Source organism: Furipterus horrens, unplaced genomic scaffold (assembly GCF_987537825.1).
Source record: "Furipterus horrens unplaced genomic scaffold, mFurHor1.1.pri manual_scaffold_6, whole genome shotgun sequence".
In the NCBI taxonomy this organism is placed as follows: Eukaryota; Metazoa; Chordata; class Mammalia; order Chiroptera; family Furipteridae; genus Furipterus; species Furipterus horrens.
In genome coordinates, this window is record NW_028327176.1 from 36,575,001 (window position 1) to 36,600,162 (window position 25,162).

The window sequence follows — 25,162 nt, forward strand, 5'->3', positions numbered from 1 at the left end:
TAATGCATACACAGTATTTTTTTGTATGGATGCATCATGTTTTAATTCATCAACCTGTTCATATACATTTAGTTATTTTTGGTCTCTCCTGTTTTGTTGTTGCTATCTGTGTTTTAAAATTACTTTAAAAGTTTATAGTCTACATCTTGCACATCTTAGTGAGCTTGCGCAGGTAGTCCTAGAAAGTAAATATCCACAGGTGTGATTGGTAGGTGGAAGAAGTGCGTAAATAAGTTTTGGTGTTGCCCACTTACCTGTCAGCAACCACATACCAATACGCCCATTCCTCCATGTCTTCAGTAAGTCCAAGGAACAGATTTAGACTTTTTCACATACTTTAACCTGGTCCTGGAAGAGGAACTTCTGCTGCTATCTGCCACCCCAGTGGAACCTCTATGGGCCTCCAGCCCTGCCCACCCAGTTTCAAGATTATCTTCTTTATAGAGGCTTATTAAGGAGAAACAGCCAAGTCTACATTAAGCAATAAAATGCTCCTGAATAAATCAGCTATAGCAGCAGGCTTCCCAGGCCCGTATCTAGGTAACTAGCAGTAATACTTCTCTTGTGACAGGGTTGCTTTACTCTCCCTCCCCCTATAAACGACAAAACTAGAAACAGCCAGGTCACCACACCTGTTGTAAAGTGCTTGATTTGTGGAGTGGGAGATAAAGGCTTGCTCGTTATTAGGGATGGGAAGGAAATGGGGTAGGGAGGGGCCTGCCTATGGGTGTGCACTCTGAGACATTGTTAAGATGTGTGTTCTTGTTTTGTGGGAAGAGATTTGCATGTAGTAAGTAACAGGTTTAAGTTTCCAAAACAAATAGAACAACAGAAAAATTGATCTTCTTTATGTCCCCCATTTGTTGCTTGCTTTTCTTCATTTGAAAAAATTAAAATAGATGGCTAGTTGTAAGCTAAGAAGATTCTCTGTGATCCAGGTCACACCCTGTGCATTGTCTTTTATAAAACTGCACTTAAAGATTTGGTTAGTGTTCCTATTAATGAAAAATGGTTTTTTGTTTTTTTTTTAAACTAGTATGAACTGCTAACTATCCTGCCCACCTTTGATTAGTGTGAGCCATCCGTTGGTGACACCAGACCTGTTGACTGGGTCATTATGGGGGTTGAACCTGAGGTCATTTCCTCCTCCAGCTTTTCTGTCCTTTATTACAAGGCGGTGTACATAGTGTACTTAACTATGTCCGCCAAAACTCTGTACTATTTTGCTATGAAAGAAATCTTGTGTAACCATTTATCATTTGGGGTGAGGTTGAGAAAAGCCACAAAGGAAGTTAGCAGAATTGTTTTTCAGGGTTTGACCTTGTGAGTGATAACTTTCTCTCTTTAATTTTAAGATACAGTACCTTAAAAATAACTAAGTGGTAGTTGAATATGGGTATCATTTATCTGGGGCTGTGAATTCTCAAGGAATTGAAACTTGCTCACTAACTTTTTAAGTAGAGAACTCTTAATGCTTTTAGGTGCCTTTCACACTTTGTTATTCAAGAAATGACTGCTCATTGGTTGATTGACCCAAGATGGGGGGAAAAATGATGGTAGGTGAGGCAGGAGGTAGCGCAGAAAGAACTCTTGAGACTCTGCTGCTGTTGTTGGCCAGCATCTAGCATCCTGGTTGTAAGGCAGTGCCTTTTAGCACTTAGGTAGGATGGATAGTAAACCAAGGCAGGGAGGAGGAGGGAGACGTGTCTCACCCACTAACCCAGCAGTCCTGAGCCTGGTCCGATAATATTGCCAGGTGTTCCAACATCACAAGAAACACTATGTTAGCACGGGAGAAGGGAAGTCCTTGATATCCTCTGTATTGTATCCACTATCTGGGGAAGAAAGCCTTGAAACTGTGTATTCATCCCAAGACCTGGAAGGGGAAGTGGAGGGGGGTACACAGTGCCCAAGGAAAAGGCCCCTAAAACAACTTTGGTTAATTGACTGCCTCCTGTCACATATCTGTTTTACAACAAAATGAACAAATGGCGTCTGGAGCAAGATAAGGATTTAGACTAACAGACCCCACACACATAACCACGTTTGGGTAGTCACATCCCCACTGGGAAAGCTGGTACCACCTTTACCTACCAGTCAATATGTAACTTATTCACTCCCATCCTGCCAATCATATAAGTCCTCAGAGCAAAGGACATCAGGGGGCTTTTGCCACCCCTGCTCTTGCCTTTCTGCCCTACCTTGGCAAGGCCTGTTCTCTTCCATTAGAACGTATCACTGATAAACCCTGCTTTGCACGCTAATAAACTTGCTGGATCTGTAATTCTTTTACTGCGTCGGCAAGAACCAGGTTTCTCCTGTTAGCGGTAGGCCTGTATGGCTGAATGCTGGGTACTGGAGTGTACAGCATTTGCTGTTTTAAGTGGGACAATTTTTCAGGCAGTTGAAACAGTTGGCTAGTTAAATATATAATTGAGGAATAGGTCAGAGCTTTTCATTTAGTAAATTACTTCCTGAATGAAGAATATTCAGTGAGAAGTGAAATTTTGGTTTGATGCACTATGACTTAGAAAAGAGTGCTAAGCTCTAAAATTCTTTAGTTCAGTCCATGGAGTACTCATCTTTATAACATTATGCATTTTGTTTTTCAATCTTGTTGCAACCGTTACTTGGTTCTGAAATCCAAATGTAGTTTGGATAACTTCCTCCAAAACATGCATGAAGACTGAGGGCTTTCTTGCATATACAGCTGTAATTTAGGAGTTTGGCCATCAAAGTTGAGACAGTCTTACTTAATTTATCCACCTGCTATTTCAGCCCTGATAGTTTTTACAGTGGGTTGGGTCACTGGCCAGAAGGGGTTTAGGTGACTAATTGGTGGTGTTCTTTAGAACAGAAGCCAGTTTTTAAATTCTTTTACTTCATTTGTTTTTAAATATGATTTCTCATCTCATTAAGTGGAACCTTGTCATAATTCTGTAGTTCCAAGTCATGACTTGGTGTCACTGTGGCTTTCTTTGTCCCAAAAGGCTAGACCTTTGAAGATTACATTCACATATATAACCCAATGTGGAGGATTTCCATGCTACCTTATATTATCTTACATGGATGCTTCCATAATTCATTCAGGACTTATGATTTTAGTAAATGCTGTGCTATTCATGAAAAGCAGACAGCTTTATGATGACCTTTTGGTCTTTGACCCCTCCTTCTTGTTTGTGTGTCTCTAGTTTTTTTTTTAAAAAAAGAACCCCTTTAGTCTTAGCTTTTTGTACTCCATAAATTATTACAGTTAACTTTGGACATCCTCGTTTCACACGAGAGCTGTCAGAAACTGTCTCAAGTTGCTGGGCTGGCAGTTGTCTTGTTGGCAGCGCTAGCCTCTCTGAGAACATTGAGGAGTATCCTCTTGGGTCTGTGTCTGACCATAGTGTGACTGGTGTGTGAAGGAGAGTTCTGTTCTCTTTCCTGCACTGTTGACCCTCAGAATTCTGGAAAACTGGAGAAGATAGAAAAGTCATAAGCAATGGCCAGGGTGCACACTATTTAAATTTTAGTATGCTAAGCATAGACCAGCTACATGGTCCACAGAACAAGTCAGCTACCTTTTTTGTGCATTGCATGAAAAAAGTAAATTTAAATTTTATCTCACCACTTCTATTTCATCCCAAGGCTCCTATAACAAAAATCTATCTTTAGCCCTTGAAAATGAAGTATAGGATTTTATCTTGACCAGTGAATTTGTGTGCCACACGATATATTGTCTTAGAATATATTTACTGCTTTAGTTGTTGCTTAGAGAAAGTTATAGACACAAAACCCCACCCTCCTTCCTTCACAATATATTGCAATTAAGTTACTTTCATAAAGTCTTATCTCTAGTGTATCCATTATGGTTATTGCCCTTTAAAGGGTGCTCTCCTGGTTATTCTGTATTAATGTTAGCATTCCGCCATCTAAGTTTAATAATTAAAGATATGGTATCTGTTTAGTTCCAAGCTTTTTCCTTCTTTTGGGGACACTACAAGTTACTCTCGGTCCACCTTGGACTTAATATTTCTTAGTCTCCTTTCAGGGAGATTTAGGGGAAGAGAGATGATGACAAAGTGTCCATCAGAGTAAGAGCTGAGCACCTGAAGCTTGTGAGAAGAATCAGTGGGAAATTGGGAAAGCCACAAAGCTCTTCCTCATCCTTCAGGCATGAAGGTGTAGCCTTGCGTTCCAGCCATGCTTTGTCCCCCCACAGCTGAGGCGCACTGTGAATCCTGTGTGTCGGGTAACCAGATACATACCCCTCAGCTGGGGAGGGGAGAGGGCCCTGGGTTCACCTCCTGACTGACTTGACAGTAACATAATCTAAAAAAATACATGTGGCTACTGCATGTATAACAGCAAAATTAAAAACGGCTCCCAGTGTGGTGCCTTGTTCATAGCAAGCACTCTGTGCATATTTACTAAGCGGATTTTGATTTGAAAATTGAAGCTTACCTATGGGGTGTGGGACCAATGACATTATAAAAATGTTTTAGCCCTGGTGGTGAGGCTTAGTGGATTGAGCCACTGGCCTGTGAACCAAAAGGTGGCCGGTTTGATTCCCTGTCAGAGCACATGCCTGGGTTGTGGGCCAGTCCCCAGTTGGGGGCGTGCGGGAGGCAACCTATTTAATGTTTCTCTCCCCCTCTCTCTCTGCCTGTCTCTAAAATAAATTAATAAAATCTTTTAAAAAATGTTTTAAACCAAGAATTGACAAACTCTTCCTGGGGAGGGCCAAGTAGTAACTACATTAGGCTTTGCGGGCCACATGGGGTATCTTTCATATCTCCTCTTCCTCCTCCTCCTCCTCTTCCTCCAATGCCTCTCCCACACGCAGCAAAATAAAAACTGTTCTAGCTCCCAGGCTGTACCAGAACAGGCTGCAGGTCGAAGATAGCTGTTGCTTATTTTAATTTGATCTTTTCTGTTAAGAAGGAGCTGACCCGAGGTGTCAGCTGTGGTTTTTCTTTCCCTGTTGTTTTGGGGAGGTTAATACCTTGTTTTCCGTAGGCAGTGTGGGATGGTGGTGTGGGTGGGTGGGGTGCTTCGGGATTCTTTAGTGTTCAGATGGATGTGGGTTCTGATCCTAGGTGGGATGTGCCTTTGCTAGCCATATGCCATCAGGTGGATAACCAAAACTTTTCTGTGCTGCCTCTAGTTAGAGCTAATGGCTTGTAATAAACAAGGTCAAGTTAGTGAAAATGCTACCGTTGTATCCACCAGTGCATAGGAGCAGAGGGATGAACTTCATCTCTTGTTCTGATTGTCCCTGGCTGTGGTTTCAGTCTCTTTCTTGCTGGACTGTCTGTCCCACAGAGATAGAGAATCACATTAGCAAGCTCATGGTATGGCTTCCTGGAAATGAAGGAAGTTTTGAAGCGTGCCACCCATTTTTAGGCAAATTTCATGAATGGTTTCTTAATATTTCTTCATAATGTCACATTGCTACTTTTTTAAGGCACTTAAAAAGGCTTTAGCATTCTGCACTGTTAATTTACCCTAGTTCTCACCTTAGCTCTTATCCTAGAAGACTTAGTGTTACTCTGCTCTTTTGCTTTCAGAATTGGTCTGCACCATAACCTCAGCCTCCTCCCCACTCTTGGCTTTTTGTGGATCATGATTTTAAGGGGTTCACCTTGAAGTGATAACCATGACAGGCAGGCAGGACCCCTGGAGACTGGCCTGCTGTTCCAGTTCATTATTATGGGCGTGTTCTCAGGTTCCCCTGTGGTGCCTTGGTTTCCACGTTGGCAGAATTGGGACTGTGTTGCTTAGAAGAAAGACCCTTGGTAAGCTGCAAGCTGGGCCTGCTTCACTGATGTAAACCATAGTTTCAAGGTTATATGGAGTTTATTGTTGTTTTATAGTCGACATATCAGACTGTTAAGTATTAGCAGAGAAATGCATATTTGCTACACATGCATTTAGAACAGATGCTTACATATGTTTTGTTCATAAAGTGGGTTAAACTATTAGGAAAAGCATTTTAACTCAAGTTCTATTTATATACAAATCAGCAAATATAAATTAAAGGCCTCCAGACGAATCCAGCACAGGGAGGCCTTCAGTCAAAAGATTAGTTTCCTTCCTTTTGCTGCCTCAAGATAACAGCTTGATTCTCTATTATCAATACAACCAGTTGCCTGTTTCCGGTTTCCTGTTCTGTGTATTTTGCATGTTGCTCATGGGAAATGATTTATTTATTTTTTCAAGTTAAGACACATATGGGAACTCCACCCCACTGTAATCTTTTGTTTCAAATTAGAATTTATTTTTTTTAACAACTCAAGAATTGAGCTTTAATGGATGCATTGTTAAAATTAGTATAAATTAAGTCTTGTGATATTGGCCTGTTTGGGTCATGTTAAAATAATGCTATAATTATTACACCCTTATATGTTTTGCAGCTTCACTTTGCTCTCTACATGTCTGTGGTGGCAATTACCAAGAAGCAAAGCAAAACAAAATCAAATAAAATTTTGTCATAGGTTAGCCTTGAGCCCCTTTTAATCTGAAAGTACCACAGAATTGCAATTTTATCATTTATTAGAACAGTTGCGAGAAATAGTTCAGTTGTGAAAGATCTTTAGTGTTGTACATTGATAACTACTTAGGCCCTGTACATGTGATTTGGAGTTCCTTTCCTCCTTAACAAGTTCAGTGGACCAACCAGCAGCAGTGGGATTTATTGAGAGCATATTTATTGGGCACTGGAAGTTTGCTGACTGCCCCAACAAATGTTTATTGTGCACCCACTCTGCCAGGCATATGCTGAGGCTCTAAACAGATACAGAATTGGGTCCTTGGAGGCAATTGAAGAGGTAGGACACAGGATACATAATAAAAAGATAAGAGACCACATTCTATCAAATGAAGGCTTATTGGAAGAGCTGATCCTGACCTGGGTCTCAAAGGAAGGATAAGAGAAGAGAAATTACCTTCCAGGTTAGGATACTGGTGTAAGCAAATGTGGGAAAGAAAAAGGAATGTGTCAAGTGAGATTTCAGAGCATAATGAATAAGAAGACCTGTTGGGTCGGAACACAGCGATGCTATGTTAGGGAAGATCCCGGGGGAAGCAGGTGCTCAAGGAAAGGCTTGCTCAGGACCCCTGAATGCCAGGCTCAGAGATTTGCACTGTCTTGTGGATGGCTGGAGGCCATTGAAGGTTTTGTACAGTGGCAGAACTTTGAAAAACCATTGTTTGAGGAAAATGAGTATGCCACTGGTGTTTAAGGTGGGTAAGAATGGGAAAGGCACCAGGCAGGGGACTCCAGTAATTGTTGGAAGGTGGGGCCCGAAACTGTTCTAATTGAGATAAGTTATTTCTTCCAAACACCCCAAAATAAACTATTGATATCATTCTCTTGGCAACAGATCCTGTACTACTTTGAAATCTTTTTATTTCTTAACTTCCCATTTTGTTTCCCCAGCTAGACTTCTAGTTCTTTGGGGGCAAGAGACCTTGTTTTAGACATAGTTCTGCATACAGTATGCACATTGTAAATATTGGAGCTTATAAATACTCCCGATTTAAGATTAGGGTTAGTGTTTATCATCTAGCTGTACAGTATTGCTGATTTAAATAGCAGCTATGGATATATTCATGGGAGGGTTGCTTTATTGTCTCCTTTGGATTTCTTCCCAGCTTCCGTCCTTGTACCTCCTTCCGTACCGTGAACCCCAGTCTAGACCTAACTTAGTGATGTGTCTATACAAAGAAATTGCACAGGATTGACAATTTTCTACTTAAAATAGGCCATTATCTGCAGCACAACTGAAGATGATCCTGATAGAAAATATTCTTGGATTACACTGACAGGTTCAGACTATTTGAAAAGTCAAAGAAAGGTTCACTCTCTTAAGCCAGGTATAAATTCAGACTTTGGGAGAATAACGAATGTTCCTGCATTTCCTGTATTTTCCATCCAGAAATGTTCCATGCTTTCACACCTTCCCTTATCCCTGGCTTCCACCCCTTTTTGTAGCCAGAACGGTGGCATATGGTGAATATGGTTGTATTTAGCACTCTGTGCAGAGGGCGTTAGAGAAAGATGCCATACAATCATTTCCATGACACAGTGCCCTCCTGTCCATCAGAGCTATTTCTATACCCTGTAGCATAACTCAGTCTAACACAGTGTTCATTTTTCCAATTACAGCAAATCCTTTGGAGGAATAAATAAATATTAAAGCATCATAGTCTCCCAATATTGTTAATAGTCACTCCCCTAAACAAGAGAGGAAGTTGAGTATGCGCTTCTAGAAGGGGGTGATGTGGAAAAGATATTCACAGTCCTTTGGTTAAGATTAAGCTAATGTGTTTCTCTGCCCTAAATATCTCATCCTCTTTCTCTAAGAAACCCTTTGACAATTTTAAGGTATTTATCTGAAACATAAGACAGTGAATCTAGATGCTTAGAGGAGAAAGAGTAGCCAAACCTCCTAACCCATCTTAACCTGACAGAACAGTGGAGGATGCAGAGCAACCCCCGGGGATGCCCAGCAGATGCAGCCCCGACACTGCTGGCTGGGACACTAAGCAGCCCTTCCCTTTGCCAACTCTTGTGTCTGCCTCCCCAGGAGAGTTGCTGTGCAGATCCAGTGAGCCGTAAGGAAGTATAAATTCTGTTTTTAGGAAAGGATACCATAATAGAATTTTACTTATAATTCACTCCTTTCAGGGATCAGAAGCTGACATAGATGCTGATGTAGGCGTTTCCACTCACTTGATGTTGGGTTTACTCATCTACTTCTCCGAATTTTCATTTTCCAGGCAGTTGAATAATTCATCTCTGAGCCCATGGAGCTAAAGACTCAGCTGACTGGATCTTAGAACTAACACTTAGAACCACTAGAACCACTCTGGTTCTCAGGGTTCCAGGGACATTTTGGTAGAATTCATGGTTGTGGGAAACTTATTTTGGGAGGAGCTTTAGGGGTCCTTCCTGACTCCCACCCCTGCATGGACATAGAGACCGCATTACCCAGCTCCCTCCTAGCGAGGGCTGCTGGTTCTTTTTGCCCTTTCTTCTCTTCGATGCCCTTTTGTCTATCCCTGGACTGCTAGAGCTGCAACCACCTCACGTCCAGGCTGCCAAAAGGCGGTAGTGTCCTCAGGGACCATCTTGGATTCCCTTCTGCCCACCACACTGTGGCAGTCATTGCAAAGAGGGGTCGTTGAGCACTGTTTAAACCTGAAGGTCTTTTCACATGGAGGAAGGAGGAGACCTAGTCTCTGTAGCTTCAAAGGTGGAATGAGCCTCTGCGGGCCACAGAGACAGATCTAGTCTTGATGGAGACACCCTCCCAACAGCTGGAGTCACCCAAGGACTGGAGCAGACCCTTTGTACAAAATAGGATTTGGGTTAGGATGGTGAGATTATCTGTGATTCTGTATCTTATATTATTGAAACATGGGCTTCCTCCCTCCCCCCCCTTTTTTTTTCTTTTTTCTTTCTAATGTTGTGCTAGAGGCCTTATTGTGTAGTGATTGAGAACCAGGGTTTAGAGCCAGCCTGCCTGGAGATTTACTAGTTCCTGCTTGATGGAATAGTGTTGAGGATTGTGAAGCCCATATATTGGTACCTGGGACATAGTAAGTGCTCAGTGAATGCTATCATTAATTTAATAAAAAGAGAACAAGTTATTTTCTTTTTATACAACTATTAACTTCTTACCACATACATATAGTTGCCCCCCTCTCTGGTCTTCTTAAATAGCTGGCCCAGGTGCTGTAGAAGGGATTTTTTTTTTTCTTTTGAAAGAAAGATGAGTCAGATGACTTTTTAAGTCTTGTTTCATTCTGAGATTATATGAGTCCGTGATTCCTGATACATTTCTCAAATGCTTTGAACTGATGAGAGTGCTGCCTTGCTGGGGAAAAGAAGAAACTAATTTAATAAGCAGTTACAACAAGCCCCGCACTTTGATGTGCACCTTACCTCCTCTCATTTAATGTCAGAGCAACCTCTAGGGGAGTCCCTCTAAATAGATATAATTGGGGGTGGAGGGCAAGCACAGCTGAGAGGTACTCACAGGAAGCAGGCCTACAAGGTGCCTGTTCCTTGGTGCCCTGTTCACCGAGTTTTGAGCTGGTCTGGATGAGAACCCGTTCCGGGGTCAGGCTCAGCCATGCCAGCTTCTTTGGAGGAGATGCAGGCATGATTTGGCTTGATGGACAGCAGTACGAGGCCCTGAAAAGGTAAAAGGAGAATGGAAATGGTGTGGGGGACACCATTTGGTGTGCAACAGAAAAGCCCACTATCACACCAATGCAGATGGAACCGTGGTTCCTGCTGCCCCTGCAGTGGCTCCTCTGCCTTGCAAGGACGCAGCAAGCCCTTTGTGGAGCGAGTGGGCCTGAGGGTGGGGCATTCCTGCTGCCACCAGCCAACGTTGCAAGCCATCAGGGTCCAAAGCCCTTTGATGGGGGTTAAGAGAATAATGAATGAATAACACCCCAATTCGGCTGTCCCCTCTGGGGTGTCCCTCTCTGCCAAGTGCCGTCTGAGGCACTATGAATGCCAACTCCAATTGGTGTAAGCCCAGAATGTCTAAACCAGGCTTTCTCAACCCAACCTGGCACTACTGTCATTTGGGGCTGGATAATTCTTTGTGGGGTCTGTCCTGTGCACTGTGGGATGTTGAGCAGGATCTCTGGCTACTAGCCCCATAGTCAAAAATGTCTCCAAATATCGTCATATGTTCCCTAGGGAGCAAAATTGTCACCAATTGAGAACCACTGATCTAAACAGCCAAATCAGCATGGAGCTTGTAAGGAAGGGCTCCCTTTTCAGCCACCAGATTTGCTTATTCTCGTAGAACTAGAAGTGGTTTCTCTTCCTTCTGCTACTGCCACCCTCTCCTCACACAGCTCAGGCACAGTGACAGCAGCTTGAGCTTGGAAACAGGCCTCTGGACTGTCTTCCTTTGTCTGTGCCAAGGCTCCTGCTCCTTCTCAGGCGGGCAGCTGGCCTAATCTGCCCCAGCTTGGCTGGGTTGGGATTGTAGGGGTGATGTCATTGTGCCTTCCTAGGAAGGCAGGAACAAAGGAAGGAGTCCCCAAGGACCTGCAGCCTCATCCTCAACTAGGTTGCTGGGTAGATTTTTTTCCCCTTCCTTTCCCTCCTTCTGGCCTCAGAAGTGTTTGCTGTGCACCAAGCAATCCATTGAAAGAGGACACACTAAGCTGCCTGGGCTTTGTGTCTCTGGCTGAGCCCCTTTCCTGCCCCTCATGTGTCATAAGAATGTCGGGTCTGGTCCAGCCCCTGCATGGAATCTTCCATGCCTTTTCCAGTGTGGTACTGTGAGCCCGAGGAACTTGGACCCTCTGTGATATTTCTAGGATGCTTACGCTACCTGAAGCCAGCTTCTGAAACTGGGAGGAGAGTAGAGAAGTGGGGAGCAGGAGAGAGGGCTTAAAAAGCAAGCCTTCTTTCCTGTTATTTTGTTTAATTCTTAAACTTCTCTTTCTCCTCTTCTTTCTTACCTTTGTGGAACTTCTGGGAACCACAGCAGCCTGGGGGAGCCCTCTTTGTACAGGTCCTCAGCCTGTCTTATTTCCACTCAGTTCTCTCTGCCTCACCCATGACCTCTCTGTGTGCCTCCTCATGGGGTGGGGGTAGGGGGATAACTTCAGGATGGGTGCTGTGGGAGTGCTTTTACTATCTTTGGAAGCAGATCTTCAGAATCTCCTCATAAAGGAACCTGTTAATTCAGAACCTGAAAGAAGCCTGGGTATTGCTGTAATGTGAGAGTCACCCAAGGAGTGACAATTGGCTGGGTATCACATTGTGTGCTTGCTTATTTAGGAATACCTTAATCTAAGCAGGTTTTCATTTTGATCTTGTTCGCTTGATAGGCTGGGTGTGGTAGTGACTTTGAGCCCCAGAAACTAACAACAGCCTACAATACCCATCAGGGGGCTTTATGAAAGACATTTGCAACTCCAGTGTATCACATAAAAGATATATAAAAAAATTAGTTGATCCTAAATACACCTGAACCGTACCTAGGAGAAACCTAATGTGTCTGTGTATTCTGATTAGTACTTGCTCTTTCAAAACAGCCAATCTTAGGCAAAAAAAAAAGAAAACAACCACCAACATCTCCCCATGTCACTGTCGTAAAGTTACCATCCATCAGGATGATTGTGTGATTAATAATGCATGTGATCTTTTCTGTGTGGCCTATCATGATGTTATTGGTGCAGCTCCTTTTTCAGTCTGCAGTGTGCCCCTCACTGCCTTTTTCTTGTCCCCCTGCCCAACAGTCCTGTCCTTTCTGATCCTTTGTCTATTTTTGGTTGCCTTTGTTCCTGGGGAAAGGCCCTTTTTCCCTCTGGACAGGCTATTCCTTTAGGGAAAGGTTGGACCGGGAAGAGCTTCTGGCTGCAGCAGGTGGCCAGCTGTCTTGGCAGAGGCCCCTGGCTGCCTCACCTGCCAGGCTGGCAGCAGTAAAGGCTCATTGCACGTCGTCTCTGCCTCCCTTCTCCCTCCCTCCCTGTGGTGGGGTGGATGGAGGCCTCAGCAAAACTGGGCAGATCTTCTCAGGATGCTCTGGCCCACCCAGGAACCCAGGACACCCAGGCCACCTAGTACATGCCCCACCAGCAAGGGTGGCTTTTTAGTTGTCACCCAATGGTGTTAAAATACATAAAAAATTGTTGGGTCTGCTCCATCTTTTGTAGATCAATGCATAAACATGTTGGTGGTTTTGGGCTTGCATTGGAAGAAGTAGGACTTAGGTCCTTTTGGTGCCAATTCATGCTGATGGAACTAGAAATGGGATGAGTAACTGACAGAAGGATAACTGTAGAAAACGGGAGTACGAGTGAGTGGGTCCAGGGCGCATTCCGGGGATTCCCATTGAAAGTTTCCAGCAGCATGCATTTAGAACATTCTTCAGAGGCAAGAAGATTGGAAGCCTATTTATTTGTGTGGGATGTGAAGGACCAGTTCTAGGCATATATGTCTAGAATTTTATGCTTTGAATTGGACAGAACTTGATCACTGAGGCTTGAAGAACTTAATACTGTTCCCTGGATGATTGGATGTGCAACTACTACACTTCAGAGCATAAACTAACAATTGTCTTTTCAGCGAATGGTTGAATTTTGGAGATTATTGTTGTCCGTTCCTCTTACAGAAGGGGACACTGAATCCAGTGTCTCAGCCCATTTTTGGTGAAACCTTGGACCCTACTCTTCCAATGCCTGACCAAATCTCTTTGAACTCTACCATGTTGCCTGCCATTTTCTGTGTTGATAACAAGGCTTGTGACTCAGCAGGTGAAAGGGCCATTACACATCAAGGTCATGAGTGAATTTATCTTATTAGATGATGCCTGATTTTTTGTACAGGGAATCAATTTCTGAATGTCTTCTGAGCTTTTCTGCCCCACATCTTTTCATATTGTGTGCTTCCGCATACTCGCTCTTTGAATAACGATAACTGTAACGTACACATCAGACTTTGGGCAGTATTGCAGAGGACCTTGCTGTAATCTACTGTACCCTGCTGCCTCTTCCACAGGAGTGGGAGAAATGAAATGAATGAGAGCCGAGGATATTCTGCTGGTGGTATGTTTAGGGGCTCAAGTGTTTAAGGATTGCACAATTCCTCTATTCCCAAAAAGCTGATCGTGCTTGAGTGGCACTAAGTAGAGGTTTCATTAAGAATTCAGTTTTACTCTTCTTCCTTTGGCTGGGGTCCCATGACCCGCTGCGACAAATCCGCAGCTGCCCATTCTGTGGTTGGTGGTAAAGCAAGTTCTTCTCTGTTTATAGATGAGCGTGAAGCTGTGCAAAAGAAAACCTTCACCAAGTGGGTCAATTCCCATCTTGCCAGAGTGTCCTGCCGGATCACAGACCTGTACGCTGACCTTCGAGATGGACGGATGCTCATCAAGCTGCTGGAGGTCCTCTCCGGAGAGAGGCTGGTAAGTGTTGGAATGTTGTTACGTGTTCTGCACCATTGGTGGGGAAATGTTTTTGGAAAAATCTAGTGTGGACTCCTGCTAAATCATGCAGATAATAGTTGATATTTTTGAGAAGAACCACCTTGATAAGTGAGATGAGCATACTGGGGATCGTTCCTATTTATAAAGTGGCAGCATTCTGGTAATTTGCAAGGTTACTACCTTCGGTCAGAGAGACCTCAGCTGCTGTGCCCCATTAAACAGAGCATGGTGCTGGTAATTGAAGGGCCAGGCTGGGGCGCTGGCTCCAAGATGAATCTCTAGCCTGCGAGATCATGGAATAATTTTAAATTTGTGTTTTATTGATTCCCTGGAAAATCTGAGCTGCTGTTTTAAAGTGGCAAGAATTAAATTCAGTAGTTTCTGATTTTTTTGCTTCCTTGCACACTTTTTATTTGAGGGGGGTGTGAGAGAGAGGCTGTTATTTTGTCATCTCCTTGGAAACTCAGAGCTTCTGTTGAATTCACTGTGCTTTTTTGGGCAAAGGCGTGTTCAGCCTACAGTGAAAATGTTATCCCCATTTTGTTTCCCAGAGCTAGTGCTGCTGTCTCTGATGTGACTTTTTTAATGACTCTTAAACCGAGGAACCTTAAACCAGTCTCTGTAACTGACCCAACAGGTTTTGTCTCATTTTGGTTTGAAATGGATGCTGTATTCTACCAGAGCACATGCAGTTCCATAGGTGGTGGATGGGACTGAGCCAAAAGCTGACGCCCAGGGATAGAGCCCCACATCTGTAGTGACATCACCAGGAAAATATGCTGGCGGTTGGCAGGGCTGCCAGAAAGCCTTATTTTTAACTTGCTCTCCACCCTGTAACTTGACAGCCACATGGTTTTCTGTGTAGATCGACCCACGCACCTCTGACCATAGGCAAGGACCTCAGATTGTACCCTGCCTTATTATTAGCCCACAGACAGAATTGTGTGGTTGAGCCTGGGTTAAAACAGTCAGTTTACTCTCTCGCTGCCCCTTCATTCAAGAACGGGGTCCTCTAAAAGAGTAAAGCCCCATCTCATCTATACTGAGTTTTGTCCATGGTCTTTGTTCGCCACGCACACAGGTGGTGTTGTCTCGTTTTCTTCAGAACTTGGTGGGTCACACTAGGCAAACTATAAATAAAGGAGGCTTCTGCCTAAGACTGTGATGGCTGCTTGAAGGTGGGTTGTAGAGAGTAGTGGGGGCAGTGGGCCCACATGGAGGGGCTGAAGGTCAGTCATTGATTGCATTTTAATTTGTTTTCTGACGTGAGTCTTCTTTGAGAGCCTAGGCTAGAATTATTGTACTATCCACCTTTAAGTATAATTTTTGTAACCAGACTTTCCCCCTACCTCTTAACCTTTCTTTCCTTGTTAATGTTTAACCTAGCATGATTGTTTATCGATTTTTTTCTTTTTTTCTTTTTTGGAATGATGTTTTCAAGGTAGCTAAAAAAAATCATTAAAGGTTACGTGGCCAGACATCAGCTTGAACATTTATTTTTGTTTCAATAGGTTCCAGTTTTCCAGGCTGTAGGGAGTAAATGTTCACTCTGAAGGTCCATAATTCTTTTATACCAAGAAGATTGTGTCCTTGATAATGTCCACATAATAAATGGGATCAGGCCCTTTGCCCCTTTTTTTCTGACTATGGCAACAAAAATATTCGTAGGGAGAAAAAAAGCAACCAACAAAGCATAATTTTTAGTTGTGTGTGGGTGTTGCCTGCTCCTCTCCTTATTTGTTACTGGAGATAAGGGTGTGTGTGTTTTTTTTGTTTTTGTTTTTTTCAGTAACCCATTGATCTAGGAGTAGCTGGGGAAGAACATGAGATTGCACCATCTCCAGCCTCTGGCGGTCAGTGCCAGAAATTGTGTTTAGCAATGACATACCACTTTGTAAACACCCCAGGTGTCTTTACTTCTTTTATTATCCATTCCTCACAGCCAGCCCTGATTATAGGCTGGGCAGTCTGTTTAATCTTCTTATTTCAGAAATAAGGCTACCATAGAGAATGAGCTAAAGCTCTTGTTCATTTGGAGATTTTCAGCCTTTTTTGGCCCTGTGGCTTATTTGGAACTTTCTGGAAGGGAGATGCAACCCACTCTCTGCCGTTGCCTTCAGAGGCTGCCAGGAACTAAAGTCAGAGACCCTCCATGCAGGCCAGGGCCTCCGTGAGGGCTTGCCCCAGAGAACCCTTGCATAATCAGATTCCAAAACTAACAAGTTGGTTAGAGCTTCCAGGCCTGGGTAAATTAATGTCCACAGCTAAGTGTGTATCATCAGATAACATTTAGGCAGCACTGGGCTTTCTGCACCAGTGATCCAAAACCCTGGGTAACATAAACGTTTGCTCTCCATTGGAGCTATGTGTCAGTTGGCATTGTAGCCCAGCACTTAACCACCAGCTTGGCAGTAGGTAGTAGATAAATGTTTGTGGGACCAGCATATCTAAATTTACTTTATTAATAGATTTTTGGAGCCAGTTCATCTCTCTTTACAGAGGAGGAAATTTGTTTAATTTTTACTGAGTGAAGTTCAAAGAAACATTAGTTTAATAATCCAGACAGTTCCAGCATAACCCCAGCCTGCATTTTCAGTTAAATTTGAACAGGTTTTAGGTGGGCATTTGGGTTTTCAGGGCACTAGATTCTGATGTACTGGGAAACATCAGAGGAGAGAGGTCCCCATCTCTGATGCTGGCTTGGGCAGGATCCATGTCCAGAGCAATGAGGAAACTGAAGCTGAACGAGGAAGCTGCTGCTAATCGGGATTGGGTTGATGACAAAGAAAACCATTCCTTTTCAGTATGTTACTCTGAAATTACATTGCACTGTAACTCTTCATAAAAGCCTCGCTTTAAAATTACCTTAAAAATATGGAGCCATCCTTGACCTAGCATCAACTAAGCAGGTAAAAACGGTGAGCATGGAACCTGTGCTGATCATTTTGTCATTGATCCCAGGGCCAGGTTAGAGTGGGACTTGAGGGGTGAAGGTTGGAGGGAGTAGGTTCTCTGGCATAATATTGTCAGGCCTGGACTTTGGTGATATAAAGTGGAGCCCACAGGTCATAACCCAGGTTCGAAGCTTGCCTGTACCCGCTGCCTTTCCTCCGTGGGCCTCAGCAGCGAAGAGTGGTTCTGAGTAAGAAGACCAGCCTTCTGCCTTGTGCTGCCAGATTGAGCCCTCCCCTCAGCCCTCCCCCTTTCCAAATGCAGATAACCACTGGTTTTTGCATGACTGTTGTTTTCCTGATATTCTGTTTTGCTCTGTTAATCCATGTCAGAGAAGGGGGGGTGGGGGGGCAGTTTTTTGTTAGTTTTTTTTCCTGCCTCTGTTCATTCCAAAACAGGCTCAGCTAGTTGGAAAAGATTTACTATGAGATTTGTTAAGCCTTAAATCCCACTTTGAACTGCTTTGAGTGAGTTTTACATAAAGTCTTTGTTGGGAGAACCATACTGGTCTGTATCATTGTTGAAATGGGTTTTATGTACTGGCCACAGAACCTACCTGTTGTATGTAACATGGTTTGTGTGGGGAAATTTGCTTTTGTTCTAAATAACCAGCCAGTGGAGAATGCCCCGTTAAATTGCTGTCTAATGGCACAAATGGGAAAAGTGAATTAATAGTAATGGGTGTTATATTGTAAAGTACCGAATGAATGGCCCTAAAGCTCTGGAGTTGAGAAGGGGTGTCAGGAAACACTAGTAAGTTAGTGGGGGTGGGGTTCCAGCTGGATCCAGGAAGAGAGGTTCAGGGATGGATATAGGGGTTGAGTGTAGGCTGTGATGCAGTGTGAAGAGAGCATTTGGGGACCTGTGTCATGGAGGACCTGGTGTAGGGAAAGGAGCTTGGCTAAACGGGAGTTTGTTTTGGGAAGGAGCAATGATAGTGACTTCAGTATGTATCGCTTTTAGTGTTTACTGCTGCACATTATCTAATTTAGTTCTCATAGTTTAATAAAGAGGGCAATTCATGTTTTATAGGAAAAAAACAGGCAGAGCAACCAGGGTCTTGTCCAAGGCTGGTATTGCTAGTTAAGTAGTATAACTTGGACTCCAGCCCACTCTCCTGTGAGTCCCCTCCTTTCCCAGTGAGCCCTGCTAAAGGAGAAGATGCACCTTGGCAGTGGGTCCCAACAAGTGAGGAGACAGGGAGGAATTAATGGAACACAGTATATTGTTCCCTCATTAATTTTAATTGGGCAAGGATCATTTATGCTCTTCTTAAAGCTTAGAGTTTTTGATGTGTAGGGAAGTGTTTGGGGACGTAATGTGAAATGAATTTAGCTATATATCATATTAAGAAGAGATTTTGGAAATTAGTGGTTCTCATCCTACCCTCTTTATTAAGTAGAGGCATTTGTGTGTGTGTGTGTGTGTGTGTGTGTGTGTGTGTGTGTGTGTGTGTGTGTGTTGAAAGTTGATTTGTGATTAAAAGACAGAAGTATAAGCAAGTGTTTGTTGCACTGGTGTATCGAGACCAGTTAGTATCTTTTCTCTATTTCTTCTTTAAATGAACAATAAGGTCATCAGGCACTTTAGAATTTACCTTGCTTGCCAGAAATTATTTCATAGCTGGAAGTGACTTTAAAAGGCCACTGAGTTAGATCCCTTCATTGCATAGGTAGTGTAACTCGGAGTAAGCAGCATGCAGGGACATTCAGCTGGTGTGTGGCAGATCTAAGCCTAGAGCCAGCCGCTCCTGATGCCCAGGGCTGGTGTTCTGTCCGCCCTGCAGCCCGTGCAGAGCTGTTCTCCGTGGCTTTAAGGTGGCTTTGGACACTCACGGAGAAAATCCTGAGAGTGGAATTATCAGAGTAGAATAATGTGGCCCAGTTCCCTGGTTGCCTCCCAAAACACCCTCCCAGGAATCCTTTAGGTCTTCCTCTTCTACTCAAGGAGGCCGAATCAGCTCCAGGAAACATTTGTTTTCTCCTTTCCATCTCAAGGTTCTGATAAAACTGCCATTGTGATCATACCAGAGTTCTGCAAGTCCTGAGGCCCACATGATATAATTGACCAAACTCAAGGCTGGGTGGGCATTTGGGGCAAATCCATGGACCAGGAAGGGGCCACCCAGCTCCCATCCAGCTCTCTCTTTTCCTTTCTAAGGGCATTTGGGTGCATGTGGACTAATTTGACCCCTTCTCAGAGGCAGGGCCTGGACTAGCTGCTCTACTAAGCAATTAGAATTATATTGTCAGATGCTAGAAGTGGTTTATTTAGCCCTACAGTTCCTGCTCCTTCAGAAAGAAGATGGGTCTGGAGCAAGGCCTGGGATGGAGCTGTCGGTTGGTAAAGATTTGGGACCAGAAGGGACCTTGGGGAGGGGAAACAGGAAAGGCGCCTGCAAAACACAGGAACACTGGCCATGGTGTGGGAAGGTTGTTAAAATTATTTCAGGGAGAATCAGTAAAAATAGGTATTTCCTCAGAGGAACTGCCTCCCTGCGTGCAGAGACCCCCTTGTTTCGGAGTCACATATGAGTCTGGTATTGGTATTGATCATCATCTCTACATTAATGGCATTTCACAGTGCCCCGTCAGCAATGACACACAGGACAGAAATGCACAAGTTGCCGTGGGAATGAACCTGCACCACACTGGGAATGTGACAATAATTAATGGCGGCAAGACAGGGAACACTCCTTTCCTTGGCAGAATTAGCCACTCTTGGGGTGAGGCAAGTGTTTATAGTTCCATTCTGTTTAGACTTCTCCATTGTTATCTCTCCTTCCTTTTGAGAAGATGGAAGTTCAGTGATATAAAAATAGCTCTTTAGAAAAGAATTTAAACTATCTGCCAGATGGAAGCTGAGTCTATTTTCTTTCATGTGGAAACGTGTACCTCTCTTAGTTCTCGGTGTGGCATGAAGAGAGCAAGCTCTGGAATCTGGCCCACCACATGCTAACTAGCTGTACGCATTATGTCATCTCTCTTAAACCAGTGTGTTCTCATCTGTAAAATGACAACAATAACAATTATTATACAGTGTTATTATGAGGCTTAAACGTGATAACGGGTATAAACCACCTAACAGGTTAACACAGTTGCTCAGTAAATGGCAGCTAAAAATGTTTAGCTCTTGCGGACTATGCAGCTTATATGACTGATGTGTTTCACTGTATAGTTCTGTGAGATCGTTAATACTTCCTAAAATTAATTTCCTATCATTATTGCTCCCAAAACTTACGTCTTACGTAAGTGTTGTGTCTTAAAACATCTCAGAAGCCCTTTGAAGCAAATAGAACACAAGGCTTGGGAGCTGGCGTACTTGAGTTTGAGTGATTTTTTGTACTCCCTCGTCTTGTGCCACCGGTACATCATCTAACCTCACCATGTCTTGTTTATTCTTCTGGTTTAAAAGAGATTAATGTGCCACTGAAGATGAGTGAGCTTCAACTGAGATGAAATGTGGGATGTGCTTTTATAAACGTGATATAGTGAGGTGACAAAGCAAATCTCCTAATAACTTTTACTGCACAATAGCCTAGTTTGAGTTACTAGCTACAAGACAGTAATAATACTTAAACTGTCTCTGAAAAATCATGATTTCCAGACTTGTTTCCTAATCAGCTTTGAATTGTAGAGTTCTTACTATGTATATAAGCCCCAAGTATCAAGATGTAGGTATTTTCATATCCTGTCCTCTCCCTCATCTTATCTCTCTCTTTCTCAGGACACCAATCAGCGACATTTTTCTCTTCCACCTTTTCTTTTCATTTTGGTCCAGAATTTAATTTGAGGTATTAGGCTTAGAAGAGTAAGTATCATCATTATTTGGGGGCATATTCACTTCTCATTTTAAGTTTGCCTTTCAGTTGGTGTATATCAACTTCTCTAGCTCTTAGTGGGGAGAGTTCCATCTAGACCCTAAACATTTCCTTTGTCTACAGAAAGTGTGTTATTTATAAACAATTTGAAGCCCAAGTGGCATAGGGAGAGGAAGTATCCCCTTTTTTAAGTAGAATTGTTAAGAGGAAAACACTTGGTGTCTCTTGCTGATAGAGACATTTTGTGAGTTTGAGAACACCATAATGATTAGTTTACTAATTCATTTATATGGCAGCCCTTTGAGATAATTATCGATACTATCCTCCTGTTTTGAGTAAGCAGTTGAAAAGTAAGGCACTGATTTGCTAAAAAGTGGAGAGATTGTAACATGAATGTGGACATTTTAACATTAGAATCATTGTTTTCTCCACTGAATTGCCCATCAGAAGTATATTGTGTATACCTGAGGCAGTCCTCCGGCCAGTTTCCATTTCCTCTGGCTTTTGCCAGTTAGTGAGATTTGTTAACCATTTAAAGGAATCTGAAGAGGTTTGTCTGCTATTTTTATTTCACTTTTTTCCTTTGTCTCATGTTCTAGTGTTTCTGATGGCTGGTGGTTGCTAGGACTTGAGTTGCATCCAGGTCTGTAGTAAACCACCCTGAGCTCATCTGGCATGGCCAGTCAGCATCAGCCTCATGTTTCTGTGATGTAGCATTAGACTCCCCCAACCTACAGGAAAGTGCTGGGATCTGATCACATCCTTCCCTGCCCACACCCTTGTACCCTATATTCATGTGGGAACATGCACACTTTCCACTGAGGTTTTGCAGAGAGAGTAGAGGTTTGAATGTTTCATGTCCATTTGGGGTCGAGTTCTTCAAGAAAATGTCTAAAGGAACAGTGCTTATGCCTCATGGAGCTGGGAAGATACTGACAGCCCCCATCTATTCTTCGTTCTCCTCCTCCCAAGCTCTTTCTATAGTTCGGTCCACACCCTTCCTCTCAGCCTTAACTAGGAAATAACCTTCTGTGCCCTCATAGAGGTAGACTTGGGAGAATATCTGCTGCAAATAGAAGAATGCTCTGTCCTCATTGCTCTGCAGTTCTCGTTATGAAGACACTTTCTTGTGATTGACACAGCACTTGGAGGGGGACCACTGTCCCACCAGTCAGGTAGTCATGTGCACTGTGTTTGAAGAGAGATGGGAGGAAGAGGCCTCAGAAAAGCAGAGAAATGCAGGGGCCCCTGTGTCAGAACTCGCACACCTTCTTGGAGGCAGTAAATCCCCATCCCTCAACTTGGAACAGTTTTATCCAGGAGTCACGTTCATCCCAGAGCCGCTGGGTAGGAGAGGAACAAGGGGCCGCTGTGAATAGTCACTTTGGCAGCTGTGAGAAATGACCGCTGATCAGAGAAGATCAGAGGAGCTAAAAGTGCGCACAGGACCAGATGCAGGGTTGTGGGACTTCTTACCCGAGGGGCTGCCGCCTAACCAGGGACATCACCAAGTCCACACACATCTCTCCCTCTGAGGAGAGGACCGTAACGGACCCAGCCACGTGTCCGACGGGAAGCAGCTGTCGAGTGCACCTTTGAAAGAGAGCGCATCAGTTGTCGGCCTCAAACAGCGTCCACGGAACTGGAGATTGAGCTTACCTCCTTTCTGTTTGATGTGACGTAATCACTTGACCTAACAAAGTAACACATCCTAGCATTTCCCACGTTCCTGAAATAAATTAGTTGTGAGGTTTATGAGAGAAAATGGCTTTTGAGGGGGGTGGAGGCTTTGTAAGGAAGTTATAATAGTGTGAAAAGCTTAATTTATATTTCTTTTTCCATTGCTATTATTTAAAAATAGAATGTGCCACCGTGGTAAGGCCTCTGCTTGTGATCTTATTTTCTCCAGGTCAAAGCATGTCCTTCTCTGCTTGCTAGTTTTCTTGTAGGAGAAGAGAAAATCAAGGGAAAAAATGACGGTGTGAAACTGGGTACTTAAAAATGGCCACTTGTTACGCAAGTCATCTTTCCTTCAGATATTTTCCATCTGACAAATAACTGTGGATCTCAGCTACAGAGGGAAAGTGGAAAACAGACAGGACGTTACCACAGGAATGGCTGCTGCCCTTCCCTGGGTGTGCCAGGTTGTTGCACACCTGGCTGCCTGTCCCTGTGAGGCCAGCTCACCCAGCACACACTGCATCTGCCTTCAGTTCATTCTGTGTGGGCCTTTTGCTCTGAGCCGAACCAGAAGCCACTGAGAATATAGCAGAATTATAAAGTGTTATTCCTGCTGTCAGGAAGCAGTAGTCTAGTTGGAAGTAATAAGATCAATATGTGAAACAACAGCAAAAATATAAGATAGATTATGATTAGCTTCTGAACTCTGGTCCACGCCGTAAGTGTACAGAGTTGTGCAAAAAGGGATGCCTGTGAGAACTGGAATGGTTGGCAATGTCTTTGGGAAGGAAAGAAGTTCATTGCTTTGATACTTGAAAGGTGGGTGGGGTTTGGTGAGATGGCCGAGGAGATGCTAGGGAGGCGGGATGGTGGTGTTCGTTCTTCTGGCTCCCGAAATGTGCACAGCCTGTCGCATCTTTGTGAGATGGTGAGATCAGCCTGCAGTGCAGCCTCTACTAGAGGGGGAGTGATAGAGACGGGCTGGGGGGAGGGCACGAGCTTGCTCCCAACACTGTTCGGATAATAGAGAACATTTCGTGTGCGTTGTATATATCTTTTGCTTTATTTAAAATGTTTACCTTCAAAGGACCTCTTTTGGATTTTGGTATAATTGGTTAAAAGGAAGAGACATTTAGAGTATTCAAATTAGACTACTCTCATTTTTTCCCTTTATCCTTTTTTTTTTTTTTTTTTTTTTTTCAGTAATAAACTCCCTTTACTAATCCCTTTCCTTCACAAAACCACCTGATTCTCCTGATTTGGTGTGTGCCCTTTTTTTGTTTTGAGCCACCCTTTAGGAAATGATCCAAACAAGCAGGCAACAAACCTGTATTTAGTTTAAAGCAGACAGAAACTAACTCCTCAGAGGTGCTTTGCAGACTTCATGGATGGCAGCAGTAGCTTTGAAAGTCTATGAAAATTGAGTCTGTTTCTCCTAACTTCCAGTTTCTACACACATTTGTAAATTATGTAGCTTTGATGATTAAACCTTGAAGAGTGGTCCATTATCATCCCTTAAGTGAACTTCTCTTCTAAGGCTACTAGATAAATACTGTGCTTGAACTGAATGAGCACATGTGGATTTTAATGTTTTGGGTAGGAGAGTGTGGCATTGACGGGGCAGCATGAACTCTGAGCAGTAGCTCTGGGCCTGTCTCTGCCCAGTTGGATGACATTTCCACCTCCTGCTCACTCATTTCTAGCCTAAACCCACCAAGGGACGAATGCGCATCCACTGCCTGGAGAATGTGGACAAGGCCCTGCAGTTCCTGAAGGAGCAGAGAGTCCATCTTGAGAACATGGGGTCCCACGACATCGTGGATGGGAACCACCGGCTGACCCTCGGCCTCATATGGACCATCATCCTGCGCTTCCAGGTAAGGGACTTGGGCAGGGGGACTCTGCCATACGCGGATATGAGCATCTTGTGAAACCAGCCTTGCCAACCAGGGTGAGATGGCATCTCAGAGTCAACTGTGCAGGCTCTGTGTCACACCCAGGTGTCCTGTGGGCACAGCTACTGCATCCTTGTTTTGCTGGCACCTGAAAGTCCTGGCTTTCCTGTCAGATAAAGGGGTTCTGGACTGCATCCCAGCTCACCGCTCCACTGGCACCTACTCTGAACATCCAGTGTCTGCTGCTTGGCTCTCAGGAGCCAAGGTATGAGATGTGGTTGTTGCTCAGTTACTAGCACTAGGCTGTCTGAATGTCACTAGATTGTTGCAAGTATCAGAATATTTTTAGGAGAAGCTGTTTAGGATTATGACATGGGTGCGGGCTCTGTTTTTACCTTCTCATTCTCCTTTGGATGCAAGGTAACAGTGTTCAGGAGGGATGTGAAAAAAGCCTTAGGCTTGTGTGAATTGGTAAGGATGTTACGGGTTTTTGGGTTTTTGTAACGAAGGAAGGCTCTAAGTATTGAAGTACTCTGAGCCAGCAGGTCCTCGCAAGGTCACCTTGTCCATTCCTTTCACTTTGTGAGGAAAGGGAAGAGCTTTGCCCAGGATCACAGGGCCAGTCAGTCAGGGCTGCAGCACAGGCTTCTGACTAGAGAAAGAGCTCGGCTTCTCAGGACTGGTTCTTCCTCTAGGAGAATGCTTCATGCTCATGCTTTTCAATTAAACATTGAAATGCAGGAAACACTTCTTACGTAGCGTCAGGTTACTCTGCAAACAAATGTCTTAACAGGCCTGTCTCCTGCCTGGCTGTGTTCTCTGTTCCTTTCCTTCCTGTTCTGCCCCTTTGATAAAGTCTG

At 43.7% G+C, this 25,162-nt stretch overlaps 1 protein-coding gene across 3 annotated transcripts in view; it reads left to right on the plus strand.

The window, feature by feature from the left end:
- The window catches only part of SPTBN1 (spectrin beta, non-erythrocytic 1), a 184,173-nt gene that overhangs the window by 106,788 nt on the left and 52,223 nt on the right, over window positions 1–25,162 (plus strand). For all 3 annotated transcript variants that reach the window (XM_090281294.1, XM_090281293.1, XM_090281295.1), the window contains 2 exons: window positions 13,783–13,934; window positions 24,111–24,284. In XM_090281294.1, the coding sequence (XP_090137420.1) occupies window positions 13,783–13,934; window positions 24,111–24,284 (326 nt within the window). The remainder of the gene's footprint in view (window positions 1–13,782; window positions 13,935–24,110; window positions 24,285–25,162) is intronic.